Here is a 23,365-nt window from a genome sequence, read left to right on the forward strand (position 1 = left end):
TGATTGAATTTGCGCATTTGAAAATATTCTTAAAATATATTAAAATATATTCTTAAAATCAATTTATTTGACGATTAAGTGCAAAATTACAATAAATAAATAATTAGGTATATGTTTGTTATTACAACAACATGAACATATTTTTAGCAAATAAACAAAATATGTTTTTATTTAAAAGACCATTTAGAATATAGAAATTTTGATTATAAACAAAGACAATTATATTCATAAGTTGTAAGTAGTGTTGCAACAAAATTATGATTAACATTATATTTTTCAGTAAAAAACACAGAAAAGCTTGTTTTATTTTTAGTAAATATCTTGTTCAAATAAAAATAGGTAAAGTTGTGTGTGCAAATAATATCTGTTCGACTGCTACATAGGATAATGAAATGTGAAAATTATAACATTTTAATCTTTTTTCTTTTCTTCTTCTTTCTTAGGCTCAACATTGTTTTTAATAAATTCTTCTTTCTCAAATTCTGCTATCTATAAATAAAACAAGGATGTCAACATCCATGAAAGTAATAAAGTAATACTGATATAAAAAGTATCAAGATATCTTTCTGTGTGTGTGTTTGTCTTTATATTGAAGGATAGAAAAAGAGCCCCCCCATCCTCCTAAAAAATCTTTTTTCTATATAAAGATTGAAAATGAAAAGTTGGGAGGTCAATTGACCCTTTTTGTATATCATTGGAGGAAAAATTTAAAAGATTCTACTTTTTGTTCTAATTTATAAAGCTGTCTTTTCTCCCCAACTATCAATAAATGAAACTTTTTTGGGTGGAAATTCATTTATCATCGATCGTTCTATTTTAAATTTGTTTGAATTTTACCTTGTTCAATCTTTCTTGCTCCCGTAGTTGCTGGAGATATTTCTCTTTTTTAGCATTGCGAGATGATGATCTAAATAGGCTTCCGGTTTTCTCTACTCTAAAAAAATAGTGGTTTAATTATAAATAGTAGTATCTTCATTAACAAGGGATGGGTATTGTTCCCCATATATAGAGGCCTCTAGGGACACCTGATGTGGGAGGGAAGGCTACCCCCCCCCCCCCCCATCCATTTCTAATTATATTTTTTTAGAGAAAGATGAACAATTATTTTAAGGGGGATCCTTTTATGGGTAGCAATTTTTATTTGGAGTGTGGTGGTACCCTTATTCCAAAATATCTATAATCCTTCCTGGACCTATAAGAAGCTTCACTATGAAGGAGAACCATATCGGTCAAGCGTTTGGCTAGATCCTTTGCTACAAACAGAAATCAATGTACTTTTAGGATATTTTTGAATTAAACAGATAAAAAGGCGACAGTTTATTAGTTTTTCTATATTAATTAAATTTGCTAAACTAAATTTCTTTTTATTAGTGCGGCTTCTTTACAATAAGAACATAAAAGTATGTATGATCAATCCCTTGATCTCTGCAAAATATGCATTTTATACATAATACGGAAAATGTTTAATAAACAAGCTGTTAACTTCAAAACCCAGGTGTCAAAATTGTCTGGTTGACAAAACAAAATTATTTCCGTGACTTGTACACCTCGGAAAATGTAATATCAAAAGGGGTTCAGGAGGGGGTTAAGGGGCTCCACCTCTCCCATTTATAATTCACACTAAACCCCCAGGGATCTAGAAGGATTATAAATTGATATACATGATATTAAACATAATTACCCCTTCTTTAGATGAGTGGAAAACTATTGGCTGAAAAGTTTGTACACTCAAATTAATGAAAACCAATCAAAATGTAATAAAAGTTTTTAAGCCAACGCATAATAAAACGTTATCATAATGACTTTGGGTACGAGTAAAAATATTGTCATAATACATTCTGCTAAACACCAAGTTTTGGACTCATTTAATTATTTTTCATGTTGTTATCTGATTTTGAAGTACACTGTATAGACTTTGTAAATAAAGTTTGATAGGCCGTTGCAAAAATTTGTATTTTGTTAATTTACATATTTATTTGTCTTTTTCCCCTATTGCATAATAATCTCCGCTATAGAATCACTTATTTCACTAATAAACAATCATTTCATCTTCCCTTTAATAAAAACAAAGTTTTTTTTTAAAAATTTTGGTCAGTCCGTATGTTTATCACTAACTGATAGCTCTTGTTGTTAATTAAGACATGTCAGAATTGTGCTAGCGATTTCGAACTTGGGATAATGATTTCTGCAACAGAAAGGTACAATTTAGTAAGCATAGAAACTCTATAATCATTACCAGATAGTCCTTTCTAAAAATGTCGATTAAGGTGTCTTAACTTTTATTTTTATAGGTAGTCGGTGTTTTTAGTAAGTACACAATGATTTCGAAGGTGCTTTGACTTTTGTGTCAGAACCTAAATTGGGACATAGTGCATTTCATTACCCTAGGTTAGCTAACTTCATTTCACTTTTAAATAAAATCTAAAATGCAGCGGTTTTTGAGAAAATTAGATTTGAAAATTTTAAGTTAGATTTTCTTCCCCTAGGAGTTATCGCATTATCATGACAAGAAAAGCAAAGATTATTTATTTAAAATTTTGAACAACTTTGCTTTTATAAAGTTCTTCATAAAACTACTCCCGAAGGGAGTTAATTAATGGCCATTTTTATCAGTTGCTTTGCTAAGGTCACGGAAATTCAGCCTTAAATAAATCATATTAAGAGTTGTTTTATGAAAGACTTTATTAAAGCAAAGTTGTTCAAAATTTTAATTAAATAATCTTTGCTTTTCTTGTCATGATTATGCGATAACTCCTAGAGGATGAAAATTTAACTTGAAATTTTCAAATCTAATTTTCTCAAAAACCGCTGCATTTTAGATTTTGTTGAAAAGTGAAATGAAGTTACCTAACCTAGGGTAATGAAATGCACTATGTCTTAATTTAGGTTCTGACACTAAAGTCAAAGCACCTTCGAAATCATTGTGAGTAGTAGATGTAAAATTTTCCATAGTATTTAGATATGCAATCGGTTTTTTTTATAGACCTCTTATTTTTTAAGTAATTTAAGTTTTTAAAAAAAATAGGGGGCTTGTTTTTAGCCTAAAACCATCATAGGTCTTGTAGGTATTTTCCCTGAAAAGTAGAGCCCAATCTGTTTAGGGGTTACCAAGATCTTCAGCTTGATAAGGACAGACAGTCAGACAACATAATACTTTATAGATATGAAGTATACCCTCGAATTATTTTTATTTCAAATAGATTTGTCAACAGTGCCTTATTTGCGCATCTATTTTTTAACAGTTTATTCTTGTTTTTAAAAACAATTTAAAATTGAAAATAGATAAGAAAATTGAAAAATAGCAAAAGAAAACAAGAAAAATTACATCTTCTTTCTATCCATTAGTTAGATTTATTATCATTCTGAAAGCATTTGGAGCGTTATACTAAATATTTCTGAGTGCATGAAAAATACAGGTACTTAGTATAAACACAAACATTTATAAAGATAGCACGCATCTGAAAAAAAGGAAGCACCATAAACTGTGGGATGGTACTGACACAGGAATATCAAGGAATATGGATCCAATAAAAATACCATAAAGAGTTTTCTCGTATTCATTCGAATCCGGTGGATAGGAACCGGTTCTCATCCATACGAAAAAACTATGTCTAGCATCGTATTATATCCAGCTTTCTGCGAATATAAAAATGTACAATCATAAGATTAAAACCAGTTTTTTTTAGCCCGTGCCTACGGCCCCTAGGGGCTAAAAAACTGGTTTTAATCTTATAATTGTACATTCTATATCCGCGGAAAGCCGTTTATAATACGATGCGAGAAATAACTATTCTCGTATTTATTCGAATCCGGTGGATAGGAACCGGTTCTCATCCATACGAAAAAACTATGTCTAGCATCGTATTATATCCAGCTTTCTACGAATATAGAAATGTACAATCATAAGATTAAAACCAGTTTTTTTAGCCGTTGCCTTCGGCACCCCGGGGCTAAAAAAACTAGTTTTAATCTTATAATTGTACTTTCTATATCCGCGGATAGCCGTTTATAATACGATGCGAGAAATAACTATTATTAATATTTAAAAAATAAGAATTGAAGGTATAGAATTGAAAAAGTTATAATTTTTAGTCAGAATATTATTATTATTTATGTATTTATGGTATTTAATATCATTATTTATTTTCAAAAAATCAATTTTATGTACGATAGAAATTTTAAGGAATTTTTTCATTTGATGCCATAATCCATTTAAAACTACCAAACATAATATGTTTAGGGGTCCACGGATTATGGTATATGGGAGGATAAAAACCGACAGAAACATACATTATAGAGGGATAGTTCCTATTACCTCGTTAGGGCGGTATTATCCTTTGATTTAAGTGATCATATAGGGAAGCCAGAGCATCATCCGTTTGTAATGGGATGCGATACTCTAACACTCAAGGATATTAGGTTAACATCCAACAGACAACCAAACCTTTGATTGTAGGTTTGAACGTCTCTAGTATGACGCGGTGTGGTACAAATTCGAGTCAAACCCGAAAGCTCCCCGACTTTCTAATCGAACATTCCTAATTCTGTGGATCCTTTCATATGTATGTATGTAAAATACAATTAGCACGTCACAAATATTTTATTTGTTTCCGTCTTTGATAATACAGTAAAATGCACCCCAAAAAATCAAGGATACAAGGATTGGACAATGGACACAAAATTAATATTTCTATTAATTAATTAAGTTCTGACACTCAACAAGTGTTAATGCTCGTTTGTCCTGCATTCTGATTTTAGTGCATCGCTTTATGGAAGTTGTCATCCTTGTTATGCAAAAAATGTATCCTTTGTTGTCTGTTGATATTTGGATGAAAAATTTATTTGTCATTGCTCTTCCCCTCCTTGCCTAAATACCGGGAGAATGGGAGGGATGGTCTTATAACAGATGGTAATTAAAGTTCAGATTTTAAAAAAAATATCCAATCTATAATAAACAGTAGAACGACGCGACGGTGATTGTCCCTCTGAAGCTGAATAGTTTAGTTAACAATTAACTAATTATGCTGTGATAAGCAGGGATAAAAACCCATTGGACCTGTTATGGGTTTAAGCCATTTTCCTAGGTGATATGACACCACCTTCCCCACAAGAGATTCCTCTATTTACAAAAATATTTTTTACACTCTAATTTCATTTACAATGAATACGCATAACTCTATTTGAGAAAATTTATAAAATAAGTTATAATGCTAATGTTACTGAAGAATACCTACAAATTGTAAAACAAAACGTCATGTCATGTTTTTATTATCAAACAACGTTGTTATTTTTATACAGTAACATGTCTGGAAAATGATTTTTTATGCATATCAAAACTTTTGTTAGGAAAATTTAAAAACCCTAGTAAATTAACAATACCCCCTCCCCCATCCACAATTAATAAACAAACTTGCTGCTACGCCCCTGGTCTTCAGAGAAGAAGATTGGTATCTGAAATAAACCCAAAAACTATTTCAATTTATGAGGCTTTTTCAACATTCATAACCCCATTAGACTAACAAATACCAAAATAGTCACCTTTAGATGAAAATTTCTTATTATTTCAAATTATAGGGCTAGTGGCTTCGCCCAAGTTATTGTATTGAAAGGGAGATTGGAAATGTAGAAAAATATCCTAAAACCTAAGACTTTAATTGAGAATTATAATATCCATAAAGCACTATTTGAAGATTTCCTAAAATCTCAATTGGTCAGAACTTAATGGACAAACAAACTTATTACTTTATAAAATAGGATAGTCGACCTAACCAAAGATTAAAAATTTTAGTTCAAATATTATGGATTCCAAATTGTAGAGTAGTTGCGCCGATAAAAATGATCTAAAGCAAATATTCAACCATAAAACAATGTTTACTTTCCTTTATTAATATTTCATTGTTTACTTAAGACAAGGGAGTAAATGGACTAGAGATGAATCTAACCCCCAAACTTTTATTAACTAGATTTTGTCTTTGGTTGCTTTAAGTATTTCATATATATTGGTGGATTGGCCCATATAAGATACCAAAGTCAAAACATTCAATTATCCAATCATTAGATTAAAACACTAGAGGGAGAAAGGGTTAAATAACTGTCTCCCCATCGCATCAACCTTGTGCAATGTGCAACCTTTCTATTGGGTCATTGAAAATCAGCCAATAGTATTGCTTATATAAACACAACCAAGTAGCAGAAAATAATTTAGAAGCAGACGAAAAAGGTCATCGAAAAAAGGGAGGTAGTTGTCTTTATATACATCTATACTATGCAAATTAATCCTCATAATAAAGTAAAAGGATGTTTGTCTTTTTTTACCGACGGATCTCGCTAACCGCTGAACCGATTTGGTTCCACCACCACCCTCCCAAGAGAAAACACAAAAAATCGATTTAAGAAAATACATTTTCGCTTTTGCGTAGAAACTTGAACGCAACATAGACAAATTTCTCAAACTAGAAATTTGAAATAAAAAATATATATAAAGTGCTAGTAGATGTCTCTAAATGCGTAACCGCTAGATGCATTATTTAAAAGTTATGACCATTTTAGGTTATGTAAATAAAGTCCAAGGATGATTTATTTCAATAGTAGAAGAGCCATTTATCTCATCGTATTACAGACAGCTTTCCGCGGATATCAAAATAAAAAAATAAAAGATTAAATCCAGTTTTGTTGACTCAGAAAAAATACTCAAAAGACATAATAACAAAATCATTTTATTTAAAATAACATATTTTGAATAGTTAAAAAATAATCATTATTCAAAATAAATTTTATTCCATGTCATCTTAAACTATGAATCACCATGCAACAATTATTAGAAATGAAGCTTTTCTATGATTAGGGTCTGTACAACCTCAATAAATTGGAACATTTTTTTTTAGATTTTTAGCCGTTTCTTAAATTTCGTAAACTAGCGACTGCGGCTGCAGGAAATCCAGCACCTATGTGAAGATTCCCTAAAAACCGTCGGTTTAGTAGTTATCGAGTTTTTTCAAACAATAAAACCTTTCTGATTTATCTAAACTCGCAACTACGCCCCTAGAGGCACATGAGAGAAGGGATTTTGACCATCCACTTCCATCCTTAGTTTTTACAGAAAAGCAATAAATATTTTTTTTCTAGAGTAATATTTCTTGGGAGAGTAGAGTTACCCTTCCTTAAAATACTTAAATAAACCTCCCTATAAACCTATTATAAGCTTAACTTATAACCTAGACATTCTGTTACCTTTATGAAAGGATTATGATAACAATCTCTCAAAAATTGTAAAAATGTATTAGAAGTAAACAAATATAAGAAATTATTTTAGAGTATGTTTTGCATATGGGAGCTACAAAAGGCAGTATTTCACACCAAAAAAATCGTGGAAAGAAGGTGTATCAACTTTTTTTTTTATAGCTAGCCGGTTCTTTTAGTAAGTAGTAGATGTAAAATTTTTCATAGAATTCAGATATGCAATCGGTTTTTTTGTAGACCTCTTATTTTTTAAGTAATTTAAGTTTTTAAAAAAAATAATTAAGTCGGTTTTAAGGTACTAAAACGCAACAAAATAAAAGAAGAAAATGGCCAGTAAGAACAAAAATAGTAAGATCTTTAATTTGACACCTTACTTTTAAAATTCTGTTGAGTAATTATTGAAAAAATCTATTTTTTTAACCTCGGTTTAATAAAAACTTTAGACCTAAATATTTTCTCAAACAGACATAAAAAACATGGGTTCATATATACCTTTAGAATCAGAAAAATATTACGAATCCATTGTAAACAAAATTGAAAAAAAGTAAAAAAATTAAAAAATTAAAAAATGGCCAATTGTATTTTTTGTTCTGGCAACACTATCGTCTTCCCTTTTTTACCCCCTCTTTACCCCCTCTATACCCCCTTCCCATTTTTATACTCAATTCAAAAGTTAAGACGTTGCCTGTACAATATAATATGATATTTTCATATAATTCCTTTTATTGTAGTTTATATACTATATTGTAAACTTTTTTTTTCAATTTTGCTTACAATGGATTCGTAATATTTTTCTGATTCTAAAGGTATATATGAACCCATATTTTTTTACTTGTGAAATGATAAAATTGAGTTCAAAGTTTTTATTCTTGTGGGTTTAAAAAAATCGATTTTTTCAATAATTACCTGACAGAATTGAAAAAGTAAGGTGTCAAATTAAAGATCTTACTATTTTTGTTCATAATGGCCATTTTTTTTCTTTTTTTTGTTGCATTTTAGTACCTTAAAATCGACTTAATTTAAAAAAAAAAAAACTTAAATTACTTAAAAAATAAGAGGTCTACAAAAAAACCGATTGCATATCTGAATTCTATGAAAAATTTTACATCTACTACTTACTAAAAGGACCGGCTAGCTATAAAAAAAAAGTTGATACAACTTCTTTTAAATTATTATCTAATTTCCTTTCCATGAAAATTTGTAAAATTGTAAAGTGTGAATTTCTGGGCAACAGATAGATAATTGATAGATCGATGGACATACATAAACTTTACAAATATAATAGATAAAAATGGGGGTGGGGGGGAGTACCTCTTTACCCTCCCCCACTTGGACGTCATTGTTGATAATAGAGAAGCTTCGCTACCAAAAAGTTACAAAATAGTTAAGTATACAATTTTATTAGTTATTATCGATCGTATTATAGACAGCTTTCCGTGAATAGTAAAATTAGAAATAGGAAATATATTAACATTGCTTAAAAGTAAAGTTATTGTAAATTCACCAAAGAAATAATACCATTACGCATGACTTTCTTGTTTGGGAATTCTATTGGTAATTCTACAAATAACTAGATATTGGACAATTATTCGTTTTGGAAGATACAAAACTATCCTATCAGAGACTGTGTGTCTCAGTCCTCATGTCTGCCCTTTTTCCTGTCTGCCTTTTTGATCTATCTTTCTTTCCTATTGTTTTTTCTCTTTACCCCATTTTTTCCTGTTTTAGCGAGTAGGTTAGACTGTTGAAAAAAAAAAGATTTTAGATTGAAGATGATTAAAGTCCCTCCACAGATTATGACGTCAAACGATAGACTAGCCAATGAGAAGCCAGTATACACTGTAGTTGACCAATGGTAAAATTTATGCTGGCCTCTCATTGGTTATTTTATCGTATGACGTCATAATCTATGGAGGGACTTTAATCATCTTCTTTTAGATTTATTTTAGCCAGCTAGGAGTATCACTTTACTAGAGTACTTGAAAATCTAGTGCAACATCCAAGTAATTATACATCGATTCTTCTAAAAGCCTGTTCTAAGTTAAATAAAAAAACAAAGAATCTGGACAATCTTTCTAAAATAAATAAATTAAAAAAAAAATTGCTGTTTTGTTTTGACACCTATCAAAAAGTTATCGCACCCTCTTTTTTTACATTCTGCTATTATCACTTCGGATGTCATAATTGGACATAATCACACTATTTCAAATAGTTTTTTAAGAGACGAAGCTACTCAAAAAATTATTATTCGTTGGTGGTTAAATCTGTAGACTGTACATAAAAAATTGGGAGCCTCTTCTAAATATTGTTTTTTTTGTGTGTGTGAAATTCTTAGCATTAAGAATAGATATAAATGGTCAAACTGGCCCCATAATCAGTTAAACTTAAAAGGATATTTAGCAGATAGACATTTCTTTAAATTTTGTTAAAGCTTGCTTTTGGAAAATTATGTCTCCCAAAGATTATTAAAATAATCGATAAGTAACTTAATATAAACAAAAACCTTCGTCTGCTAAATATTACCTACGAAGTTAGACAGAAGGAGATTTCAGATTATAAAATCTTAAGACGTTTAGTGTAGGAGAAGATTTTAAAAAATATGTATTGAAATAGCATAAAAACTGATCATGATAAATACTAAGTTTCCTTTAAATTGTAGACCTTTATATTCAGTCATGTAAGAACTTTAAGTGACCCACACAAAGAGACATAGACAATCAATTATTTTCCAGTATAGCTTCGAAGCCGATTAATATCCGCTGGATTTGAACCGGTTATATCTGCGAAAAGCTGTTATAATACGATGCGATATATAACTATTAACTATTATCTAATTTATAAATAAATGTTGAAAATTATTGGAAAGTATTCATCCTTGTTTTATTTCTACCTACTGGTTACTTTGTAAAGTCAGAACTTCAAGGATAAGTTAGTTAAGATAATTTAATCTTCCCACTATTGAAAAAGTAGAATATATTTTTGTTCTTAAATTCCAGGAATAAGGTATAACCAACAAGCGATAGTTCTAAAATGGAGAGAGTCGTCAATTTTACTATGTATTGCCCCTAACGAAAGCTGAAAAACACTATAGGTTTCGTGATTTTTTTGAATTGATTTCATTGTTGGTATAAGCTGCTTAAATCCATAAACGCAGCTACCTTATATCTTAGTAAGTATTAATTAGGGTGGGTTCATATCGGAATTAGACAAAGCGGGGATATGCAACAGATAAAATTAACCTTAAAACATTTCTGACCGAAAAAGAATTTTAAAAAATTGAGTTTTAGAACACGATCACTTAAAAATATAATTCATTACTTATTAGTATGCAAAGACGACATTCAAATTTTTTTTTGAATCAGAACTATGGCTTCATGGTGCTCCCTGGAAAGGCCTTGAGGAGCTGAATCAGGAACTTTTGTCCGTTTCAAAATATCTTGTTCCTAGCCTTAGAAATCACTAAAAAACCAAAAAAATTTAAGGTTTATTGAGAATTGTCCAATTTGTAGAGGTTTTTTAGATTTTCTCAGGCTAGGAACGAGATTTTTTGAAACGGACAAAAGTTCCTGACTCAGCTCCTCAAGGCATTTCCAGGGAGCACCATGAAGCCATAGTTCTGATTCAATAAATTTTTTACTCCCATTTACAAATAGCTATACAATTGAATGTCTGGTCGTCAGCGGTTTTAAGACTTAGGATAAATTTTAAATCACCCAGAGGTGTATTATATCTATATAAATTGAGTGCAGATCCCCGCTTTGGCCTCAGAAAAAAAATGTCCAAAATCGACCCACCCTAGTATTAATGTCCATCTGTTTGTTCATACGCTATTATAGTTTGTAAAAACCAAGGGAATAGAACCTTTAACCATCTCTTTTCTTGATGTCCCTGTAGCTACTCCATGGATATAAGTGTCAATTATCACATCTATAAACAGAGGCGTGAAGAAGGGGGGTGATATCCTCACTGGCAAAATTATGGGGGTTGATGCACCCCCTAGGTTTTCACCTCTTCACCTCTTATACAGCCAAGGGGCGTGTTAATCAGTTGCACGCCCACTATTAATAAACTTATATACACACTATAACTCATGTACTCTTGGAATTAGGTTGAAGACATTTTACAGTCCATTTGTCTATCCCTGCACCTCTGCGGTATTTTGTATACCTATCTATTTGATGACTACCAATTTTATAGAAAAAAATAAATAACGGTGGATTAATTGATTACTATTACCAGGGATAAAGGAATATTGAATATTTCTCCATTATTGATTATTAAATTCTGCTAATATCTTTTATAGAAAAATTGTAAGAGTACAAAAAATAAAGTCAAAATATCAATTTTAACAAAACTTCATAGAGGGAAAGGAGGGGGGGCAAGTAAAGGGATAATATACCCTTAAAAATTGATGAAAGAATTTTTGGGCGCTTCGCGCCATTGTTTTGTTTAAAGCCCTTTTTTGTATGAAAGTTCTCATACAAAATGTAGGTTTTTTACCCCCCTCCCACAACCATGTAAATTTTACCCTAAGGGTAAAACTGTTAGAAGGTGGAATTACTTTTACCATTTACTTTTTTATGACATAATGACGTATAATCATTTATTTATTATAGAGTTGCTGCGCTACCTTAACTTTTATTGTATTTAAATTTTCTTCTTTAGGGACCCAAAAAGGGCAGTAAAGTTTTATATGAGTATGAGAAAATACCTAACCAAAGAAAATAAAAATCCTTTGTTTAATTGATTTTTAGGACAGGGATACATGGATAGGACAACAGTGGATAAATTATAAATCCAAGTATCTTTATGTGAAACTCTGACTTTGGTAGCTTGTGGTTGTTGAAAGAAGAAAAGGATGCAATAAGAAATTTTACCCAAGCGTATCATAATGATGCAATTAAAAATGCATAAGGACGTCCAAGCTTATTTTTGAGGTAGGGTATGGATATATTTTGTATAATGAAATGTCTCAATTTGACATGATTTGTAAAAACTAAGAGCGGTTTGCGCCATGGTTCAAAGCTCTTCATTTTTAAAATCAGGTTTTTTTATATTTTTTACACTAATTGTTTGTTGTTACCCTCTAACCCTAAAAAATAAAAATAGTGTCAATGTCCAAAAATTGCTTCCACAGCTTTTTGAAAAGAGCAGAGAAATACCATTGTATGAGTAAGTGCCATGCCCTGGCCTTAATAAAGTCTCTGCTTACCTTCTATGAACAACATAAATACAGAAGAGGAAGCAGAACGTGTAGGAGAATCCAATGATTCCGTACAAAATGTACGACATGTTAAACCCGCTGTCGCCGAGCACCTCCTTGTGTGGCATTTTTCTCTGTAAGATAACGACCGATAAACATATGTATTATGTACATTCCCAATGATGATACAAAAAAATTAACCTTTCTATAGATTACAATTTATGATTGAAATGTTTAAACGCCCAACTTAATGAACCACCCTATCAAAGTTTGATAAAGGTCCCAAAGTTGTTAAAGGACGCCTGCAAGAAATACTACGCTTTAACTGCTGAAAGACTGCCACAAGAAGACCCAATACCCCAAATTTAAAGCCTTCAGCTTCAATAACAAAAAAGTTCTAGGCATTTCAAAATAGCATTTTATGTACAATGGAATTTTTGAAAGATTTCCAATGCTCATAAAAGAAAAAACAATATTAAATTACGTTGCCTAGACATAAAATTATAACCTTATCTTTGTCAGAAACTTAGATTGCCTGTAACTGATTACATTTTTACAATAAAAACACCACATTTCATAGTCAAAATCTATGAAAAAAATTCGATTTAAATTGCATTTTTAAACGAAAATCATAGCGGAAACAAAGGGGTAAACTAATACAAGCTTTGCTGTGATTGGTTGTTAAGCTGATTCAGCCTTCTGATTGGCTACAGTACATTCGGTACAACGCAAGTAAAACTTATTTTTTTTTAATGATTTTGACTATAAAAATGGGTATTTTTATTGTAAAAATATAATTAGTTACTGGAAACCTAAATTTATGACAAAAATAAGCTTATAATTTTGTTTCTAGGCCACGTAGTTTAATTTCAAAGTTTTCAACATGAGCATTGCAATTCTTTCAAAATTTCCATTGTACATAAAATGTCATTTTAAAATGCCTAGAACTTTTTTGTTATAGAAGCTGAAGGCTTCAAATTTGGGGTATTTGGTCTACTTGTGGCAGTCTTTCAGCAGTTAAAGCGTAGTATTTCTTGCAGGCTTCCTTTAAGCAAACGAATAATAAAAAGTTATGATAAAACTTATGTGTTCTATAAGAAATGCTTGATTATCAGCCTATAAAGCCTGATTCTTTTTGTACAGATACAAAGGTTGATAACGTATAAGACAATGGACGATAGATTGTTTAACTAAATCACACCTTCTGTAGTTTAATATTAATGGTTCAAGAGTTTGAACATTGCTAGTTTAAACCAACAAATCAATGTTTAATACATTTGCTAAACTTTACTGTTAGAAATAAAAAGAATATACGTATAAAATTAAACATTTATTTTTTTTTACAAAGAAAATTTTATCTACAAAGACTATTTTACCAAAATCTAAGACCCATGGATCCAGTTTTCTGTGAAATTTGGCTGCTCTGATTCCCACTGTTTTGATCTGTACTGTTCTGAACCTCCAAGTTTAGACCTACGGCTCTGGTGATAATATCAATCCTGACAAACTGGTCTCCAGGTTTCCAGCCAGCCGGAGTTCCCATGGAGTGATGCCAATCATCCTTACTGATAGCAGCCTTAAATGAATAAATGAAATGCTTTCAATTCTCATTGCTTATCAAGTGTTTATTTTTCTGCATCAAGGACACTCCAAAGCTCTTATATTTTTCATTTATATATTACTCATTTTAAAAAGCAACTTTGGCCCTAAGAATCTTTTTAAATAATTTGAAACTGTGCATGATGTACTAAGTGGTAACTTTACAAAATGACTCAGAAATCAGCCATGTGACGTCATAAAAATGAGGGATTATACATATCTTTTTTAGGGGTTTTCTTTCCCACTCTTCATCTCATCTCCCTCATTTTATGACGTCACATGGCTGATTTTTTAGGCCCTTTGTAAAGTAACTAGTAAGTGTAACTTTTATATAAGTTTGGTTAAACAAGTAAGTATGTCAATTTCAAGGTATTTTGTAAGTCTGATCTATAAAAGTTGCTAGGATTTCTAATTTCAAAAAAATACTTAATAATACCTGAACAGCAAAAACAGTTCGGCCAACTTCTTCCAGGTCGAAGCCAAGCCTTGGATCACTTGCCATGCATGCCAGAACCGTTCCAATATTATCTATGATAAAGCAAGACAAACTTGCCTCAAACGTATCCTTGTTCAGAACCTTGAATTTAGAACTGATTTTACCAGTTTGGTCGCAGATCAGGGGCATAACATGTTCCACGCCGATATTTTCTCGCAGCTGGTCCTCAACAAAAAATCTGTGCGCCTCCAGGCTGTCTGTTGAAATTCCAAAACAATAAGTATTGCTTGGAAAAATATCTTTTCGCTTTTCCATTAATTGTATCTGTGTTGTAATAGCTTCTCCAAAATCTTGAGGATAAAAGAAAAGGACAACAAATTTGTCAGAATAGTCTGAAAAGTTTAAGGTTTTGTATTCTCCGTCCTGGTAGTAGCTGGCGGTAAAGTTAATTTTATCTGTTCCAGGTTCCATGGTAAAGGTTGATGCTAAACTGTATATCTAACACAATTTATCATTTATTTGGAAGATTTTCTATTTTTCATTTCGAAGATTTTTTCCCAAAATTATGCAAAACTTTTAATAATAACTTTTGTTTCAATTTAGTATATCATAAATTAGATTTTGATATTGGTTTTGGGAAGGTTTTAAGCTATTTTAAAAACTCATATTCTTTAAAATAAAGTCCTAGAAGCAAGAGGGTAATCCACTCTTTTAGGTATAGCAATAGTTTTAAAAAGCATACTATTAAAGACGAACTTTTCTTCTTTAAACAATAAAATGTAGCGCAGCTACTAATAAACTTTGGAATTGAGTCTGTCCATCTAACTATGGTCATGTTTAAGCATTCTACAACATTCCTCTGTCATATCTGCAACCTCAACTTGAAAAAAAAGTTATTCAAATAAATATTTCTTTGTTTATTGGACATTAGCATCTTAGAGCTTGTAATTCGAAAGGGGCTGAGCTTAAAACTCCCAAAACTTTTAATTTTAAGCGTACATAAAACAGAGAACCCAAAGATTCAGTATCAATTGAGTTCTAAAGCTTTAGATAAAGACCCTTACTACTTCATATAATATCATATAGATTTCGAGGATAAGTTATATGAAAATGAAAAAGCTATCATTTTTTAACACGGTTTCAATATAGTTTGTTTCCAGCGAATATGAATTGGTTTCCTGCATGATATGCTTTTCTTTTCATATTAACTTGATATAAATGAACTAAAAGCAAACACAGAAATAAAACCTTCAATTTTGGAGGCTTACTAACCTACTGAGGCTGCATGGGACGATACAAACACGTTACATATTCAATTTCCCCTGAAAATTTAAAAGACCCCCCCCCCTTTAAAAAAAAAATTAAACAAAATCGGGTATAGTCCCTTTCGTAACATCGCACCTTATGGGGCGATTCTTCGTATTTTTCACAGTAGCTTTTCTCCTATTTCTAGCCCCTTCGGGGGGCTCTAACCCTTTGGGGCAATCACCTAACCCAATATAACCTAACCTAACCTAAAATAACCCATAAAAAGCCATTTCAAAAATACGACGAATCGCCACTTATGGGGCGATGTTACGAAAGAACTATTCCCACAAAATCTATCGATTATGACTCTAAAAGTGACTGAAATATTATCGACATGCTAAATTATAAAGGTTTTTTATTGCCTTATAATTTTGTTGACATTAAGCATTACAAATATGAAAAGACTTACAAACGATATTAACTTTATGCTAACACAATTAGTGGTTTGCACAAGGTTTTGCAGAGGGGAAGTGTGTTTCATCAGGGGGTAAAAAAGGTTTAGGACAGGTCTTCCCAGTTTCAATTTTAAGGGGGGTGTTGACACACCCTTTCCGCAAGCTTATGAAAACAAAGCTTTCAGTTTGACTTCATAGAATTAAGGGGAGAGGGAGGGGTTGAAAAGTCCAACTAAAGTATCTGGAAATTATTTTGAAATTAAATATATATGAATATACCTAAATCGATTTGACTGACATTTTTAACACAATAATATCATTGGTTAGCGATCATTGTAGCAAAAATAATAAAGTTCATCCACTTCTATTTTCAACCTATTCACATGAATTAGAAAAAAGAAAAAGAAATCATAAAATCAGCAACTATTATGAAAATACTTTAATTTAATTTACTGTTCAATGTCTATCCCTGAAGATCCTTGCTAATTATTGAGTCTTTTATTTTATTACTAGCGGCTACGCCCCTAGAGGCATCTAGGGGCAATTGAGGAGGAGAGAGTCGAATTTAATAACCCAATTTCTTATTTTAGATTTTATAAGAAAAAGTAAAAAAAATTTTGGGGGGGGCGTTCAAAAATTAAAAAAAAAAAATTTTTCGGGGGTGATTTTTCAATTTTTGGGGGGATTAAGGGTGTCCCACCCCCCAAGAAAATAGTTATAAACCTTCCCGGGACCTATGAGAAGCTACCCTGTTAAGGAGAACCTGATCAGTTCAGCGGTTAGCGAGATCCTTCGGTACAGATACACAGACAAACAAACATCCTGTTTCTTTAGTATAAGGATTTCTGTTTTTCAAAGATACAGGAATTGTTAATAAAATATAAAGTAATCTTTCCCACAAAAAAATATAAGTCTATGCCAAAAATAATATACATAATGATAATTAGAGGTAGATTAATTCTTAAAGTAACAGGGTGTCTGTGTGTGTGTCTAGCTGTGTGTGCCTAAGGAACTCTCTAACCGTTGAACTGATATGGTTCTCCTTTACAATTTAGCCTCTAATGTGTCCTGGGAAAGTTTATACTATGGGCGTAGCCGCTTGTTATATATGATATTTACCTGTCAAGGTTTTATTAAATAATTGAAAACATTTATTCCTACTGTTTGTACGTTATTACTTCTATTGATGACCAATATCTACACATAATTTTTCAGACCTTTTATTCCATAAATAATTGTTTTTTTCCATATTTCTATTGGTTGCTTCTTAAAATAGGAAAGCAGTTTTAATTTAATGTCTAATCCCTGTGGGGGCCCTGGCCCTGCAGGTCTATCCTAACACAAAATTATAATTATAAATCAAAAATACATTATCTTAATTATTCATAATTTTATTTGGGAATGCTTTCTCTTAATTAAGTGGTAATAGAAATAAATCCTTTAGAAAAAGAAAAACATAAAATGTAAACAGCTCTTACCTATTTTTCACATAAAAGTAATTTTCATTGTAAAAGTATAGTTATTTATAATATTATGATAGACAGCTTTCTGCGGATATTCAAATGAAAATTATAAGATCAAAACCAAAATTTGTTAGCCACAAGAAGCCGAAGCCCTGGGCTAATAAAACTGATATTAATTTCAAATTTCGTGGTAGTTGTCTATAATATGATGCTATACATGATTTTTCAGTATGACTCAGAATACTATTTTTGTAAGGTTAGATTTTGTCACATAAGGTGTAGGAAAATCATGGTAGCCATTTGGGTTCAGCGGTTTCCGAGATCGGTAGTTTCGTTGTTTTGCTTCAACACTGGAAAAAATGATGATGTACTCATTAATTATTAATTCCATAGTTTTGATGACCAGAATGCGGACTTAATTTTGTATTTATTGTGTTTCATAGTTTTGATGAACAACCTTAATCTTTTCTACACTCTAAATTTTACTCATTTGAATAACATATTTGATGACTGCGAGTTGGAATTAATTTTATGTACAATTTGTATCATACTCATTTGGATGACCAACGAATTAACTTCATTTTGTATAAACTTTGGAAAATTTTCCAATTATAAAAACAGGCAGACAGACATAGAGTATTATACAGTTGAGTGCTAGAAATGAATTCAATCAATAGGAACCCCTTATTTAGAATTTGGTGAAAAGGATGGTGCGGGGAGGGAGGAGGGTTGTTGATAATATGTTATCAATTGTCCTATCCCTGTTTAAATAGAATACCATATTGTGCTAAAACTTTTATTTTTATGTTTGAAAATGTTACTCTTATTGATAAATTAATTATGGATGATATTTTGTTCAAATTTTGCCAGGGATTTAAGTGTATGACACTTCAAGAAAATTTATTTTTGAAAAGTATTTTGTGTAGATTTCTAAATTTTGTCAGGAGGTTTGGGTCACGATCTAACTTGCGTCATGACTAAACGTTAAAAAGTTTCCTACTACTCACATGTCAGGTGCGCGACATTATAAGTAAGGGGAATGACTTGGTTCAAAACAGGCGCAAATCATTACCGTCAACAGCTTGAACTTCCAGAAAAGGATCGTACAATCGAAGGGTTGGTTGTTTCTAGGAAGATTAATAGTGCATACCGTCCATGCAAAAATCCCGAGTGACGCCATCCTATGAATTATAAAATCAAAACTCAAATAAGTTTTTTAAAAGTATAAACAGAAAATCATAATTTAATCTTTTAGTTTTGACACATTTCTTTATTACCTTGTTATTTGTTTTAATTATAGAACAGATTTTCTCGCTTTAAAAGTTTGAACTATATACTTTTACCTAATTAGAATAAAACATAAAGAAATGGGAGATTTTTATCATGCTACATTTAATGCAGAAGGTTTTGTATATTTAGAATCTGTAAGTTATTAACATACTTTTAAAAAATAGGTTTATCCTTACAAAAAGTAATATGATGTTTTGATGTTTGTCAGTATCTTAAGAACTCCGTTTATAACTATTTTGAGGGAGGTTACCTCCAACCTCCCAAGAAAAAAATGCCCCCCCCCCCCTCGATAAAAATAAATAAAATGAAAGCGGAAGAGTCAAATTACCCCTTCTTACATCCCTAGATGGGCCCATAATAATCCTCTAGGAGCGTAGCTGCTAGTATAAAAATACTACTGAAACAACATTATGTTTGTCTGTCTGCATATATGTCCGATAGAATTTGTCCAGGTTTTTAAGCTGTTTGATAGTGTTGATCTGTGATATATTTTTTCTTATTTCCAAAAATAAATGCTTTGGGAAATTACCCTACCCTTCGCTTTTTATACGAAGCCATTGCTACTAATTGATTGCATTTATTTAATTGTTTCTAAATTATGAGTTTAGCTTTTATGATTAATGTCCTCCTTGTCTTCCTTAACAAAATGTTTAGAACCTAAATTATATATTTTTGTAATATATTTATTCTACTTTAAAAACACGAGGCAAATTTAGAGAAGCTACTCTATAATTACAATGAATAGAATAATCAGTCAAATACTACATTCTATTATTTCAAATGCTATTGAGGACTTAAAATTTGTGTAAAAAATTCTCGAAACCTTTCATCAATTTTTTTTTTTAAGCGAAGCTATTCTAAAATTAGAGTAAGTCCATCCGTCCGAAATAGATAGCTTTTATTCGTTAATTTAGGCATGTTAGAATTGTCCTATCGATTTCAAACTTTGCATGGTGATTCCTGTAGTAGTTAGGTACGATTTAGAAAGCGTAGCAACTCTATAATTATTACCAGAATATTCGTACGTCCATTTTAAACATGTTGATTTTTCTACTTTTTAAAAAAAAACAAATTTTATGTGATCTAATTATCTGTTTCATCTGATTTTTGGTATGTTGATTCCTGGGACAACAAAGAACAATATTTAAGCAAAGCAACTCTATAATCAAATCCCTAAACATTATCCTGTATCAAGCAGTTTTTCAACAAATTTACTTACAATTTTGCTTAGACTCTTATTCTTTTATATTCTGATTATTCAGTTCAGACACTATACAAGTGTCAATGTCCGTTTTCCTACCGTTTCAGTGCTTCGCTTTTATGGATGTTGTCATCCTTGTTCATTTGAATATTACTTTATATTTACACATATAATTAATAGGATACTTTTGATAATTGAAATAAATAAAACCACAAATAGATGTTTATAACTGGTTTAAATAACATGGAAGAAAGGAGTTTATATCCTCTTTAACTTTTAATTCTAATAATTTTTTTCTCAAAAAAACTACAGTAGTTTGCTGTTCATCTTGAAAACAGCAGGATCTTTAGGTCTAGATTATTCAGGAAAGGCTCTTTTTGTCCTATTTCTAGACAACTATTATTCCAAGGAGGTCCAGTTGGTGGGGTGTGTGTGTTGGGGGGGGGGGGGGTATTTGACACCCCGTAAAGAGAACTAAATATATCCAAAACTTACAAGTTACAGGTTGCAATTCATAGACAAAACCAAATGTTTCTGGTCAATGTAATACTCATCCCAATCCCCCCCCCCCCTCAATTAAACAAAATCTCTCCAACAAAATAAGCCAGGATATCCAACAATCTATCTTAATTAAAATACAAAGCTGCTAGATTATGCTAAAGTCTAACTAAACACAGAAATCTCTTTCCAAAAAATATATATTTCTATTGTGATATTTCACCCATGGATAATGCACTTTCTTGTTTAATTGAATTGATCAATATCCATTAGAATTTATAAATGTAATGTTAAAGATGTTTATGCTCTAATAATTTGATAAATAGATTCTTATTCACTTAAATATACTTTACAAAAAACTTGCAGCTACGCCCCTAGAGGCCTCTAGTAACCCATGAGTCAAACTCCCCCCCCAAATTTTAGTTTTAGTTTAACTTTTTTTTGGGGGGGGGGGGTGGTGGATGGTTGTTTTTCTATGTGTGATTTCTATTGGGATGGTGGTGGTACACTGCCCCAATGTAGGAATAACCCTTCCCAGGACCTATGAGAAGCTACACTGTAAAGGAAAACCATATTATTTCAGCAGTTAGCGAGATCCCTCGGTACAGACAGACACAGATCTTGTTACAAATATCAACTAAGCAGAAAATAAGTGAAAAGCTTTGAAGTACAAAGAACTATTTGAGAGAAAAGCTTCATATTTAAAACGCTGTAGACAAAAAATTCATGAAAAACTGTTGTGTTCCAAAAACTGTGTCAAAATTGCTACTTTTATTAGGTTTGATGCATTTGAAGAACAAGTATGAAAAACGTTTGCCACCCTTGAAATAGTCCAGAATTTATTTTAGCGAAGCTACTCTATTATTCACTTTGTATGTCACTCAGTCCATAAAGCTAAGGTGGAAATGTGATTTTCTCAGCTGATTCAAGATAACAGACCTTCTATCTTTAAAGTGTTTGGACGAGCGAGACTTTTTATTCTATTGAAAATAATCAGCTCTTATAACGGTTCATTTTCTTCCAACCGTTTTCGACATCTTAAGAACACAAAAAGAAATACAACTATTCTTAGAGAGTTCAAATTAGGAAATAGATCGTTGAAATGACTAGAATTATATAACCGAATAAAAAGTCAATCTTTGACGAATTTATATGAGCTCTGTAAAAGGAATACAGGGATAGATAAATAGGAGATTAGTTAATCCATAATGGTACAAGCTACACAAATAAATAATCATTATATGAAAAGTAACATGATGTGTGTGTGTAGCTTAAGATCTCGCTAACCGTTGGGCCGTTATGGTTCTCCTTTACATTGAAGCTTTTTATAGGTCCTGGGAAGGATTGTAACTATTGTGGAGGGTGGTACCTCTACTCTCCCAAAACAAATATGACCTCTCAAAAAATATTTTTACCTAAAACAAAAAAAAATTATAAATAGACGATAAACTTTCTTCTCCTACCTCAAGTGCCTCTAGGGGACTCTTAGGGTATAGCCCTTTGTTTTTATTGCATTCTAAACCATCGGAAACGTGTGTCAACAAAATGCTCCTAAGTAGTTTTAATTTAGTAAAAATATCCGGCCATTTTTCTTACAATTGTCCTATCCCTTAATTCCTGTAGAAACTGAAGAAAAGAAGAATCGAACTCTTGATTGGAATTCTGGGTCAAGCCGTTAGTTTTTAATGGCGCAGCTACACTTGTTGAAACATTTATAGATTCTTAAACAATACGACAATTACATCCAATAGTACAGAGCGAATATTAATATTACACGAAAACAAAATGCTTTTATAAAAGTCTGTCTTTTTGTCTGTACCGAAGGATCTCTTTTAAAAACTACAGGGTCATTCAAGAGAAATGATTTTTTTAAAAACTTAATTATGCATAGAAAATAAAACAATAATGTAAAATCCTTTAGATATTTGGAAAACCTATTATGAGACATTTATGTTTCAAATATTTGAAAATGATTATTTCAACAAATTATGCCCTAAAAACCGGTTTTTCCAAAGGCCTTTTTTTCGAAGATTTATTGATTTTAGAGTTGTAAAAAAATGCGCACCTTTTTGAAATTTTAATTGCGCAGCTTGTATTAATAGTAGAAAAATGTTATGCATATCGTTAGAATCGTCATAATCTCTAGTTTTTTAATATATAAAAACCATTCCTGTGCTACGTATAGTATAAGAGCTACGAGGTAAAATGTTCCAATTACTTAAAACTTTACAACCTTTTTCTCACATTTTTCAATGTAGCTCCTAAACTACAAATAGCACAAAAACAGGTCTTATATTTTCAAAAACTAGAGCTTATGACAATTCCAACGGTATGCGCAACATTTTTCTACTATTAACATAAGTCACGCAATTTGAAATTTAAAAATGAGTGTATTTTTTGCACACCCTTTAAATCCATAAATCTTCGAAAAAAAGGTCTTTGGAAAAACCGGTTTTTTGGGCATAATTTGTTGAAATAATAATTTTTAAATATTTGTAACATAAATGTCTCATAATAGGTTTTCCAAATATAAAAAGCATTTTACATAATTGTTTTATTTTCTATGCATAATTAAGTTTTTAAAAAAATCATTTCTCTTGAATGACCCTGTACAATAGGAAAGAGTGGGGGTAAAACACCCCTCCTACCCCTATCTTTGCCTAAACCCTGCGGTATGTGAGACTACCCTGTGGCCAATACAAAACCTAACCTGACCTAAAGTGAAAAAGAAAT

General features: G+C 31.3%; 1 protein-coding gene and 1 long non-coding RNA gene across 2 annotated transcripts; both read right to left on the reverse strand.

The window, feature by feature from the left end:
* Nucleotides 1-22: 22 nt before the first annotated feature.
* Nucleotides 23-12,576, reverse strand: LOC145335024 (uncharacterized). Its single transcript, XR_013885126.1, has 3 exons — nt 12,452-12,576; nt 838-934; nt 23-489 (listed from the first exon to the last, which is right to left on the reverse strand). It is a non-coding gene; the product is annotated as an uncharacterized LOC145335024 (long non-coding RNA).
* A 1,190-nt stretch (nt 12,577-13,766) lies between these two features.
* On the reverse strand, nt 13,767-14,994 carry LOC145335023 (uncharacterized). The gene is made up of 2 exons (XM_080180699.1): nt 14,478-14,994; nt 13,767-14,018 (listed from the first exon to the last, which is right to left on the reverse strand). Exons 1-2 carry the CDS (start codon nt 14,946-14,948, stop codon nt 13,815-13,817), a joined length of 675 nt encoding a protein of 224 aa, XP_080036825.1. The 5' UTR covers nt 14,949-14,994; the 3' UTR covers nt 13,767-13,814.
* Nucleotides 14,995-23,365: the final 8,371 nt, after the last annotated feature.

This window comes from Acartia tonsa, chromosome 13, assembly GCF_053477335.1.
Source record: "Acartia tonsa isolate MP-2025a chromosome 13, ASM5347733v1, whole genome shotgun sequence".
Taxonomy (NCBI): Eukaryota; Metazoa; Arthropoda; class Copepoda; order Calanoida; family Acartiidae; genus Acartia; species Acartia tonsa.

Coding starts and splice junctions, on each gene's coding strand:
- LOC145335023 (XM_080180699.1), bottom strand. CDS start 14,948: ATGGAACCTGGAACAGATAAAATTAACTTTACCGCCAGCTACTACCAG. Junction 14,019..14,477: donor GAACTGTTTTTGCTGTTCAG/GTATTATTAAGT, acceptor TATTCATTTAAG/GCTGCTATCAGTAAGGATGA.